This window comes from Falco rusticolus, chromosome 1 (assembly GCF_015220075.1).
Source record: "Falco rusticolus isolate bFalRus1 chromosome 1, bFalRus1.pri, whole genome shotgun sequence".
NCBI lineage: Eukaryota > Metazoa > Chordata > Aves > Falconiformes > Falconidae > Falco > Falco rusticolus.
Window position 1 is genome coordinate 56,584,753 of NC_051187.1, and position 13,343 is coordinate 56,598,095.

Sequence of the window (13,343 nt, forward strand, 5' to 3'; positions counted from 1 at the left end):
TGGGACTGTAGAACCAATTTTTAAACCCTAGCCTAATTGAAACCAGCCTTACTTAGTCAAAGTACGTTAATGCTGAATTGCTGGAAAAAACTATAGTAAAATGCAGGCATATACAAGTAAAGCATATCATCTATGAACATTAAGTCTTTAAAATGTGGGGAATAAGTTGGCATCTGTGCAGAGATCTTGCTTTTCTGGATCTAGCAGTGTTATTATCAAAGGTGTGTTACCAAGTACTACTTGATCACTTCTAAACGCACAGAAATTCTTTTACAAGATTGCAAGATTCATAAACAGAGGTACCTGTTTAAGAGTAGCCACCAGCCCCCAATCTTTGATTTGTTTCCTTTGCCTGCCTGATGTTTAGTGCATTACAGAGTTCTGAAGATTTCCTTTCATTTTCTAATATGTTTGCCTTTTTTTTTCTCCATACTGTGTCTTTTAATTGTTGCCATAAAAAGATGTTCTGTTGCCTTATGTAAGTTCTTACTGCTTGATCACACTAGTCTGCAAAGATGTTTTCATCTCATTTGGTTCTCGTAACATTCAGAAGGTGTTTTCAAAGAAGGTTTCAGGTGGCATGTTTCATGAGATGTGCTTTTTGGGGCAGCTACATTCCAGTAACTAGAGAATAGTTTTGCTTGGCAGAAGAACCCATTCAGGTTGTGGATGACTGCCTAAATTCTCTTAGTCTTTCTCATTGCCCGTTTCTCACTGCTGAACTAATAATACATTTTATTTCTACCTTTGAGTCAGTTTCCAAGCACGAGTAGTTGAAGCATGGCTTAATTTTTTCAGGATATGATAGTTCCTATTACATTAACTTTCAAGGGAACAAAATTCATCTCAACTTTTATTATATTCCAAGTGCAGTAACTTCAAAGAAATATTCAGTGAAAGATGAAAATAACGAAGGGAAAAAACTCTAGCTGAGAAGTTAAGCATTGTTACTGTGTATTCAGTATTGGGTAGTGTCGCATTAAAGATAGGCCAGTTTTTGTTGTTTGAGGTTAAAATGGTACTGTTTTGAAGGCAGAGTTTTAGGTGGGCTTTAATTTTCAAGTAAGATGCATTCAAGCATCTACACGTTTGCAAAATTTCTGAAGGCAAAACCATTATTTAATTGGAAAAAGCTAAAGGCACATGGAGTAGGTTTTAGACAGGGGACTTCATAACTATCCCTAGGGTAAGCTTTGACTCTACATTTAAAGTCAGGCAAGCATTTTGAAATACCGATATTTGATCTCTTAAAATAATTTTGGGGAAGTAAGATGTAGTTCTTGCATTCCTGCTTAATATCGAAGTTAACTTTCAATACAGAAGGCAGATCAATAGCAGGAAAAAAAAAAATACAAGCATGTAATTCAAAACAAACCCACATTTGGTTTCCCACAGGTGACTTTATAGCACTAGCTGTTTTCTTCAAACCAATAAACATTGCACCAAAGTCCACTGTGAAATACCTCACTCATATGAGTCTCTCCTCAACAGTATGGCTCTTCCCTTTACGTATAGACAGACAAATTAAATATGGCAGCCATATTAAATTAGTGTTTTATGAGATGTATGTTGCATAGTCTTTCTTCCATCAAGTATGGTGTTAGGTGTATTTTGCTCCCTTTTCTTATATAAATAAAGCTTTCTTATATATAAAAATCAATATAGTTAAAAAGAAATAAAGTCGAGCCTACAATAAACGTCTTAAAACACTCATGCATACTTAGCTAAGATCAAAGCTGTGGACTTGGGTGTAGATACGCTGAATGGAAATAGAATTACTGTGTCTTCTTTTAGCATTTCAATGCAATTTGCTCACTTTTATCTTTAGCATTTCTTGAATGCCCAAGCCTTGTACTGTCCATTTGCACAGGGGTGAACTTTATACCTTATGTATATTTTTATTATGATTATTACATAATGTTAGCTCTTTAAGAATATTTCTACTGAAGGAATTACTCCTCCATGCCCAGCACACAGAGAGCTCTTCAGCTGTGCCTGAATGTTTGAGTCCAGCAGTTAATTCCTGCTCTGGCATATGGGAATGCTTCGTGGGTGCTTCCAGTCTTCACAGGGACGAGGCGCAGTTGTGCACTATTTCTTACTAATGCTCGCCTTCTACATGGAGAGGATACTTAGGCTTTTGGTCAAGTGGGAGACACCAGCAGATCCCTCTTCAGCACAATCAGGACACGAAGATTCTGTGAGGCTATAAAAAAACCAAACATTTTTACCATTCAATTTAAATATGCTTTTTTATACCCCCCTGCAATTCCATTTAGCTATGTCTTTACCCAAGTCCATGATAATAGAAGGAAACACAGATGTGCGTGAACTTAAAATGAGACTTTTTAAGTTAAAGAGTTAGTATGAACTTTCCATGAACATCCAAGGTAATCTCAAATGAGATTATTTTATTCTTCCCGTACACTTTATCAAGGAGCTTCAACGCTGTATATGTTTTTGGGTTCCTCAAAAAGTATTTTGAAGGGGTGGGAGTTCACAAAAGTGCAGAAAGAATGGTAGGAGTTCTGCAAAGCCTCTCTTGTAGTGGGAAGAGTAATAATTCCAATTTACAAACTGTAATGAAGGAAAGGCTAAGAGTCACTTCATGGGAGTCTGAAGACTTTAGGGGACAGATTTCTGAGAGCAGGTACTTCTTTAAGCTTGCAGAAATAGATAAAATTATATTCTGTGGCTGGAAGTTGAAACTAAGCAAATTCAAGCAAAATGTAAAGAATGAATTCTTGAATCTTCATGGACTAAGCATCCTCTTTAAATCCTTATTTTTGAAGGACCACTACAGTACTTTTAGTAAACAGGGACTGAAAATAGAAGGTGCAAGGTGATTCCATTTCCTGTGATGTGGAATGGTGTGATAAGACTGGAAGAGCTTCTGGCCTTACAGCTCTGTTAACATAATTTCTTCTTTTGAAACTGTGCAACAAGCTTCATAGCTTTTTGTCTCTTTATTGTGAGACAAATTTATGGAAAACCAAATGAGCTGCTGAAAACAACATTGCAACAAGCAAGGTTTCTTATCCTAGTGTCAAAAACCACATAGTTTTGCTGAGTTAAATGAGAAATATGCTACTATTTATTTTTATTTCAGCAGAAACAGGAATTTGTCAGAATGCTTTTACCATTGAAAATGTAGCGGTTACCTTTCCAAATACATTTTGACAAATACTACCTTGCTCTAATGTATTGGGCAGGGTCAGTTATCTTGAAATATCATCACCCACTACCATATTGAGCATGGCCCTATATGATTTCCAATGACTTTGAAAGGAGGAGTAGTCACAAATGTTTAAAAGATAGCAGCAATTCTCCAAGCAGTTTATATACATATAGCAATGTGAAGAGACTAAGCCACAGTGTCCCCCTATGGTACAAGTTTTAGTCAGCCTTCAGGTGGGTAGACTTTGAAACATCTCCTGAGTAAAAGATGAATGAACAAAATTTAGATTATATTAAAATTTAGAAAGAATGTATTCTAAAAAGAAGGGAAGTCCAATAGATAAAGCACTGATCCTAGACTGGAGATATAGGTTCGTTTTCTTCTTTTGTACAAAGACTTATGTGGGATCCTTGACAAGTTTTTATTATCATTAGCTACATCAGTATTATGCTTCCAACGGCGCATCCCACTATCCAGATCCATTGTGCGCCCAAGAAACACTTTAATTCTGTGTATGCCCACCATTTCCTTGCTTCTTTGTGACTATCAAGAGACAGCTTAGATGCTCACCTGCAAAGAAGCTCTGGTGCACTGCAGACAAGTGTCCATCGGGTTGCCTGACCCATCAGGAACCTGGGAGACACAGTCAAGTTCAATGGAGGGTTAAGTGCAGCAGCTACTTCTATTCCCGAGTCTCTTACTGTTGCTCGACAGGGCTGTTACTGTGAACTACCCCAGGGGTATTTTAGTGTATACTACCATGGTGTTTTAATGTATATTTTATTGGTCAGCAAATCACAGGTTTTCTATTGTTTCACAGAATCACAAAATGCTAGAGGTTGGAAGGGGCATCAGGAGGCTGTCTTGTACAACCACCCTGCTGAAGCAGGGCCACCTAGAGCCAGGACCATGTCCAGGTACCCTCTGTACCTTCAGGGATGGAGATTCCACAACCTGCCAGTGCTCACAACAAAAAAATAGTTTCCTGATGCTCAGAGGGAGCCTCCTGTGTTTCAGCTTGTGCCTGTTGCCTTTTACATACTGTCACCCTAGTTAACATGTGGAAGAGTATTAGTCATGTTTTACATTTTGTGGCATCATGCTTTACATCTTGAAAGGAAAGCAGAACTAAAAAAATGTAGTTCTAGATTTATTTTTGTCAGGTTCGTAAATAATTTTGTTAGAATAAGGACAGGAAAGAGAGATCGATAACAACTGTCTTAATACCATGCTGCCAAAATATCCTGAACATACAAATCGTGTTTCTAATGAAGTCAGATCATGTCCAGTGTTCAAATATATATGCTTTACCTTTACCATTGATAGCTAACTGTTGCATTTTTAATAGTATCACCTATTTGTCAAGAATCTAGGAGTAAGCAGAATGTGTGAATACGCTCTGCTTTCTACACTGCAATTTCAGTATTTATTCTGAAATACTAGTTGAAGCTATGCTAAACATATATTATTTTGAGGTATTTTACCAGCATTTTTGTGGGTGATCTTTCTGCCTTGGTCTAGAAATAAGTAGATGGTTATCATTTCAAGGTGATAACCTGTCCAGCACCTCAAGGTTTTTTAAGAGGGGGGGAAAACATAACTATCTGTCTTCTGATATTTATAATCGATTCAAAATGCATTTGAAATTATTTTTTAATATTTTTTTTCTCTCTAGGAAATACGAAGGATATTCTCGTGATATATGAACAAGAAGCAGAAGAGTGGGCTTTGTATTTAAAATGTCTTTTTGGACACATAGTGAATGAAGGAGGAATCTTACTCTACAATCTAGAGACTTCATCTTTCAAGCACCAGGAGCTGTTCTCTTTACCCTGTTACAAATGTAAACTCCTGATACTATCGTGTGGACTTCTTAACTGCCTGAATCGAAAGAGGAGTTATTTTCTGGAGCAAGTTCTAAAACCTCCAGATAACGTGGTGATTCTACTTTGTGGGGTGGAGAACTCGGAGATTCTTTATGAGATACTGACCTTAGATGGAGGCAGCAAAGAGATTTCCACTGATCAGGAACCTGAGGAGTATCTCTCTGTTGTTACTGGAATTATTCAACCAGGTAATCTAAAACTGAAAACTTTGTATGGTTATTAAAAGTTAGCTGTATTAGTATCATTTGGAAGAAAAAGTGATATTTTTTCCAGAAAATCTGAATTATGTCTCTTCAGCTTGGTCCAACAGTTTTAGTTCTGTGATGCATTTCTTATTGAAGTGTGATGAGATAGTGCACTCTTAGTCCAGCTTCATTTTTGCAGCAAAGCAGTTTTGGAAAGCCTCAAATCTGCTGCTGGCACCTGTGATCCTACCATCGCTTCATGGTCAGATTGAAGACCTGATATGCACTTGTTTCTCTGTTTCTTGGATTTACAAATCTCAGAAACTGTACAAAACTAGGGGTTTATGTTTTATCTCTTTCAAAATGCCGTAATGTGACAGTGTATATATCTCTTTAGATAAATCTGACAGTGAAAAATAATTACTAAGACCCAGTTTTGTGGATGGCATCATTTTCTGTGTGACACAGAAAATAAGAGCAGAAGTTTCTTCCCCTTTTGCCAACCCAAGTAGTAAGGACTAAAACTATCCAGTTTGTATGTTTTCACACGTCCATGGAAACTACAAAGAAGCATTGTTGTAGAGATTAGCACTTCTGGAACGTAAGTAAACCTCCTCTCGTGAGAGTGAGAGGTACTGAAATGGCAGTCTGTACACATGGTTTAGTTTAACCTGCAGTTTAACTTTGTCAGGCTGCACAAATATAAAGAAGAAATAGCTTTAGAAAGATAGATGCATGGGCCATTTTGGCAAGGTGATATAAGTTGTGTACAGGTTTCAACTAAATAGCTGTGTGTTTTGCTTTAAAAGCATACTTACTACTAGTTCTTTGTAGTCTATAGATCTCTTACCTCCTCTCAGCTCTTGCTATGTTATCATGATTTTATCTAAGCAGAACATTGTGTTCCTGTCTTTGTTACCTGCAAGGTGCCATTTTACTGGAATGGGAGTTTGGGCTTGAGAAAGACATCCTGCAGTTCAGGGTTCTTACTTAGAAATTAACCAGGTTTTGGGTGCAGATGAACAACCAAGAATATTCTTTTGAACACAGGGATAGAGAGACCCTAGTTCAGTCAGTGTGACCTATCTAGATGTCCCTAATGCCTTGTGCTTGAGCGGATAAACTTAAGCGTACTATGAGGCTTGCAAACCTGCCCAGAATATGTCTACACACAGTGTGGCTAATATCATATCAGTGTTTTCAAAACAAAGTTTTAAACTTCTCCTGCCTAACCATCTCCTGTTCTAACATTTCTTGCTGTCCAGTATTTTTTAACCTTTTCCTCAGTATATCTTTTCAAGTGTCTCTCAGACTTTTTAAGTTTTGGGGGTCATTACAGCTTTTTACTGGAATGAAAACAGCGGGTCTATGCTCTCTCTATGTGTGTGTATACAGCAGGGAGCTGGGTCCAGAAGCAGTCAGTTGCACAGGAAATTGCAAACTTTTCTGATAAAAGTGTTTCCTAGAAGACAGATGATGGTTCTTTTCTTAGGTCTGTGCGTTCGCAGAAGTATTTATTGCATGTGCCCTTACTTTGTAATGTCGAAAGACTAATTTTAATTACATTGTAATGTCGAAAGACTAATAAGTGCTCAAATGACCTTTTCTTTGGCAGTGGTCACTATCAGTAACTTCAGAGACGAGTACAAAGCTCAATTAGTGAATAGTTGTTGAAAGCCTCAGTGTCAATGTGTACACCTATACCAGGGATGCACAGACTGTAGCTGGGACAAGTTAAATTGACTGAACTAGGTCCAGGACTGGGATTAGTGTTGCTGCCTGTGGTGCCTCAAGCTGTAAGCCCTCCTCCATACACATAGTTGAGAACTGCCTTGGCCCTGTTTTTTCTATATTGGTGTGCCCCGGTCATCAGGCAGGCCAGCTCAGATAGGTGCTTGCTAGGAGACCTCTGCACTGCTCTGTGTTGCACAGTGAAAGTATTCCAAGTGCTAGATTTGCTGTCACCTGGGTGTTGATTTAATCTCTGAGGGATGAAGATGTGCGTATTTTATCATTATTTACCTTTGCTTAAAGGTAATGGTGACTGTTTGCAGTGTCTGTATTTATGATACACTTTTGTAGAACCCTGTTAAGTTTTTAGCCTTTGTGATATCTGTGGCAGGGATTTTGACAGATTACACATCTGGGAAGAAGATTTTTCCCTTGTATTTAAAATGGCTTGCTAAGGGGTTATTAAGTATGCTTGGATTATTTTTGCTTTGGAGCAAATTTTATGCCTTTCTTCAGGACTATGCATTTACGAGATTTCCCATATCTCTTCATATGGATCATCATCTTCTGTCATTTTAAATTGTTTTCAGTGCTTGTCCCTTGTCCCTTACATTGCTTTTGGAGATACTGATGAAAACACTTTTGTGTATGTTCTTCATGCTTTCCCATTCCTTTTTATTTTTTTCCCCCATAAACTCTTCATTGCTGTTAACTTCTTCCTCCATGCATTTGCACCTCCTTGTCTCCTCGGTATTAACAAGAGCTATCACTTTACCGAAGTCTAAAAATTTAGTGATGCACTTTAATTACAATGATTACATGGCACTATGCTGCTCTACACCACTGCAACTAAATTCTGTTAATCCCTTAGGGCAGCATGGTATTGAGATCCTAGGTCTAATTGATGCCAGGGCTCAGGAATGACTTGTAGGTAGTTAGAACAACTGGAGACGGATGCTAAATCAGGTTGTTACCTCACAGTCTTGAAGAATTTTAATAATAGCTTAGGTGCTAGTAATCACCACCCTTCCACTACAGCTTTCTCCGTACTTTGCAAATTTCCTAGGCAAGGTAAGTTCTCAGCTGTGTCTTCTCTCCTAGATGGTATTCTCTTTGCATTGTCTTTATAGTCTGAGATGGAAAGAATGCAAACTAAATCTAATTTTATATGCCCCCCTCCCCCCCCAGTTATTTTGCTGAAACCTTCTACTTACAAGATGGTATTAGTTTCATCTTGTTGGAGCAGGTAGGGCTCTTTATCTGCTAAAACTTCTTTCTACCTTTTAAAGTAGTATATATGCAAAAAATTCTAAGCCAAACCCAATACTAATTAAAATGTTCAGTAAAACTAAATACAATGGAAGATGCAGGGGGGTTTGTACCCAATAGAGAGCTTGTTTGCCCTGTAATCTGATTCAAACACAAAATCTGAAGGGTTTGTAATTTCTGTTTGAACATGTTCTTGGAGGAGTAAAGGGAGAACTGAGACATGGCAACTGGCCTAACATATGTTTCCTGGATGGTGACAGATTTTATTATATTCACCTTATGCATGAAGAGGAACATAAATATTTTTATTGATGTCAAAATATTCCTTTAGCAGGACTTGTTCACAAAATACTTCACTGTTTGAAACCTCTACCTTTTAGATTTAGAGTTGGTTTTGAATTTTGTGTAAGGGCCTATTGTCATAAAAAAAGATAAACCTCAGGGAAAGAGTAGAACACTTAGAAATTCTTTTATTCAGTGTTAACATTTAAGATGGCCCAGTGTGACTCTAGAATTCTGACTTAGCTTTAACAGCTTTCTCTAATATTGCTGAAAGTAGAATCAGGAGACACATTTTGTTTGCATCTGTCTTTTCCCTTCCCTTTTTCTTTCTACAGCTTCTCCTTGGTCTGCTGAAGTGTGTACCCCTTTTTATATTAAATTGACATACTTTCAATGTACCCTGGTGGATTTTAGCCTAGACATAGCTGGGTTTTTTTTGTTTAGTCTTGAAACACTTCCACTTCAAATTCAGGCGAGCCTTATGTTTAAGCAGGAGATTTGTAGATACAGATAGATATTTGCAGCTGGAGGTAGTTACTTGGCACTTTAAATGTCCTGAATTCCCTGTAGTTATTCGTGCCTCTGTACTGATGATTCAAAAATAATTTTCTGTGACACTGTTTCTAAAGTGTGCTGACACTTTTATGAGACTTTTTTTGTGGGACTTTCAGTACAGCTCAGGAATCAGAAGTATCCATTAGTGTGCTTGCTGTTTTATTAGGTTTTGTTGTTTACAGTTCAACTAAACAACACTTGTCACTTCGACTTCCAGCCTTTTCTCTAAGCAGTGTTATCCTTTTTTTTCTTTCTTTTTTTTTTCTTACACACACCCCCCCCCCAAAAAAAAAAAAAAATAATGAAGAGAATCTACTTCTAGAAAATTTGATATTTGGGAACTGCTCAACAAACTTATGTGTATCTATTCATTACCTGCTATTTTATCAAAAAGTGAGAAGAGGTATGTAAAGTGACATAACCCAACTAGAAAACTCTATGTACTGTTTTGAAAGCCCAGGAAAGATTCTCAGAATGAATATGTAACTTTTATCTGAGACAGCAATATGCTGTTCATTTCTGATTGTTACTTAAATATTCAGTGTACCTGCACACAATTTTAATCACCATGAAAAGGAATGTTAAGAAAACTCTTTTGCAACTATTAGTAAGGTTTAGATCTGAAGTAATGAGATACTAGCTGGGTATTTGTCTCTAATAGTAAATGAAGGACAAAGAGGCTGGGAGCTTATGATAGGGCTTAACATACAAATCTTCAGCCTGCTTCAAATATGGGGCTAATTTTCATTGTGCAGGTCACAGAAAAAGAGGAATAAATCACTATATTTTTACCATATGCTTTTATGGTATCTCTTGTTTCATTTCTAGAACAGTGGCATAGGTTTTATTGGAATTGTAGCAGGCATTTGGATATAATGTTGAATACTGAAGTAATACTTCACATTCTGAATCACTTCTTTGCTTGTTCTGTAAAATCCTCTTCACATTGGTACTCAAATATGAGTAACCAATAATGATACATTTTCCTAGACTGTCAGCAAGACTTGTGCTGATGAGCTAAACCCCTTAATTTAGGTGGGAACTTTATCATTCTCTTCAGTGGGCAAGTGTTTCACCTATGTTTTCACAATGACTTGCAATCTACGAAGAAATGAAGCTGACAAGCACGAAGTGCTAATAGGAACCACCGTTGAAGAGAAAACAGAATCACTAGAATTTTGGGGTTGGTTTGTTTGTGAGCACTGAATACACTGTGGCTTTGTGTGTGTGAATTAAGTGTCTTGATTGTAAAGATTTCTTACAAGGTCACACAAGATTGAGTAAATGGAGGAGGGAGGAATGGAGGTATTTCTGGCCTCGTTCACTGTAGAGGAATGAAGGCAGTGGGTTGATTAGCATTGATAACATGCAGCTGTGACCTTGCCTCAGAGGCAGTGGGTTGATTGACATGGAAAATGTGCAGCTGTAGCTCGTTCCCACTAAGTGGTTAAATAGCCCTGAAGATTGTAGGAGAGGGGGGTTGGATGGAGGAGGAGTTGTGTGGTCTGATTGCTGGAGGAAGAAGATACAGCACAGACAGTCGAATCTGACCAATGGTAAAGCCTTGTTGCAGCCTGCTAGTTTGTATGTGCTGCAACAGTTTGCTGCTGTGGAAGTTGCGGTAGATGAGACTACTCAGTTGTGCCTCCCTTTCCTCCTCCTTCAATGTATTTACAATCAGGCAGTGGATACCACTGTTGGTGCTTTAAGGTAATGAGGTCATCGGCTTATTGAGGAGCACCTCAAATGCCAATTAAATTTTTTTATTAAAACAAAAATAATCGTATGAATTCATCATAGGCAGAAGGACAGAAAGGACATTTTGTTAGCAGAAGTATGCTCCAGTATAGTCCTAGTTTCTGTTTTGCCCTGCCAGTGAGTCTTTGGACCGCTGCGAAGATTACCAGATTGATAATTTTTCCTGAGAAGTTCTGTTTCTCCATCTCCACAGAGGATGATTGCTGGGATGCCAGTACCCTGATGGGGATTTTTAATGGGGACAACTGTCAACAAAAAAAAAAGTTAGTGTCGCTTTTTTTCATCTGGTATGTGATCCTGGCTATTTCAAACCAGAAGAGAAACTGAAGTGGCAGCCTGGAGGTGGCAGCCACAGATGGGATTTTGAAACTACCACCCCCTGCTGCTTAAACTGTTTGAGTTCTTTGTTTTTTCTCGTTCCTGCAAAATCCAGAGAAGACTTAGTTAATTATGTAGTCAGGTTTCTAGGTAGCTCGTGTTTTGATCTGTCTAGCCAGTCGTGGTGACCTGTACCCCTGGATTCTGAAGTATGCATCATGTATGTGATGTGTTTTCCTCTTACTTTTGACACTAAACTGCTTACACTTGGAAAAGTAAATACACTGACATCTTAAAGTGAATGTTTTTTAACACTTAGGACAACCTCATAAAAGGTTTTATTAATAATAAAAAATGTGGCTAGAACAAAAACATTATTGCAACAACATGTACTAATTTAATGTAATCTGATTTTACTGTTGCTTCTTTAGGTTATATATTTTAAAATTAATTAATGGATTTATTATCATTAGTCTGTTCTTTCAAGGTTGCAAGTGGACACCATCCAAATTTATGTCTTGTTTATGGCACAACCATGATCAGTTAGTATTTAGTTGCAGTTGTGATGTTATTTCTAAAGGTTACAAATAATTCAAGATTTCCAGCAGATATTTTGCAGCTAGAACCGTAATATGGCTGTATGAATCTGTAGTTTTACACGTCCTTCACATAATGCATTACTGACTCTCATCATGTTTTGCACTGTGGTTATCAATCACAATTACTGAAAAGTTGTTGGTAGGCATCTAGAGAAGTTTTCTGGAAATGCATTCCTTGTATATTTTGTGGCACACACGTTTTGTTACAACAAAATTGCTATTTGCAATTTCACCATGATGTATTTCTGTTGAGTTAGTGCCAGCTTTTTGAAAATAGGATACAATGTGTCATGTGGTTTTTCAGATTTGAAAAGTTGTAACACCTATGTAGCACCTACTTAATTTCATACTGAAAAAAACAACTTTTTTATTTAGATTCAGATTTTGCTCTTGTTAGGGTCTCTCTATACGTACTTAAATGGCTGTAAGGACAGATCTTGGTCCAGAAAATGTTATTACAGTTAGAAAGTTAGGTGTTCAAATGTCAAAAAGATACAGGCACAAATTAGCCTATTAAACTTTAGGTAGGACCATTGTTCATTGCATTGATTGCCTTTAATTATGTACGTGCATTCTTCCTCCCCCACGAAGAACCTGCCCTCATTAGTATACAGGATAAATAGTGCTCAGTTAATTACCAGTTATTTGATACTTTGTTTTGTGTTTGAGTTTGCAGTTGCATTATTTATGTACTGAATGCCATTCAAATCCTGTTGAGAAAACAGAATTATTAATTTCCTAATATGCATTCCTGTAGAACTCTGTTCTGTATTGAGTACTGTCAAACAGTGGGTTATCATTTTATGTACTAGTATTTAGCATGATCAGGGTGAAGCATTTCTTCCAGTTCTGAAATCACTTTAAGACATTACTTCTCATAACACATAACAGTATACAATATTTTTTTATGTTTATATTCAAACTTCCTTTAATTTCAAATGCATTTGTGACTGCTGAGATGTCTGCAGGTCAGCTGTAACGTCTTTCGTATAAAGTGCAATGCAAAACTAATGAGCACGTCTGAAAAGCATGTTTTAAAAGCCTTCTAGCTCTTTGCCTGAAAACTTCAGGATGGGAACCTGAAATTACCTAAATTCTCTAGATCAGCAGTCAGCTAATATCACTGCCCTTTCCCCTCACTGGAATTCTCTCCTCATTCACTGGACTTCTGTTATTACAAGAATAACTGAATCAAATCAGGTAAACAACACCACCTTTAAGTACAAAACCACAAGTCAATGCCAGAGTAGGTCTAACTTGTGCACTGTCCACAAGATCAATTTAAAAGAAATAGTCAGCAATATACTTCAAAGGAGAAAGACTGCTTTTGAGTGTTTGGGTTTACGCAACCTTAATGAAGTCATTTTAATGCAATTGCTTTCCCAGGCTCCTCTTCACATCCCAGCCTTGGTGCCCTTACTCAGTGACTCTTACTTTTCAGACTTGGTCCATTGTAGTAATATTAGTTAGTCACTTCCAGAGTACCCAGCAATATAACACAGGATCTTGACTGGGATCCCACAGATGCTGTGTAACAGCATGTTTGTTGAGTTAGTTGGATCTCACAATATGGAGCTCAAGA

General features: G+C 37.5%; 1 protein-coding gene across 1 annotated transcript in view; it reads left to right on the forward strand.

Annotated features, from left to right (window-relative positions):
* BANK1 (B cell scaffold protein with ankyrin repeats 1) overlaps window positions 1-13,343 on the forward strand; it is a 166,950-nt gene that overhangs the window by 18,945 nt on the left and 134,662 nt on the right. The window contains exon 2 of the mRNA XM_037380134.1: window positions 4,854-5,252. Coding sequence (XP_037236031.1) covers window positions 4,854-5,252 — 399 coding nt within the window. The remainder of the gene's footprint in view (window positions 1-4,853; window positions 5,253-13,343) is intronic.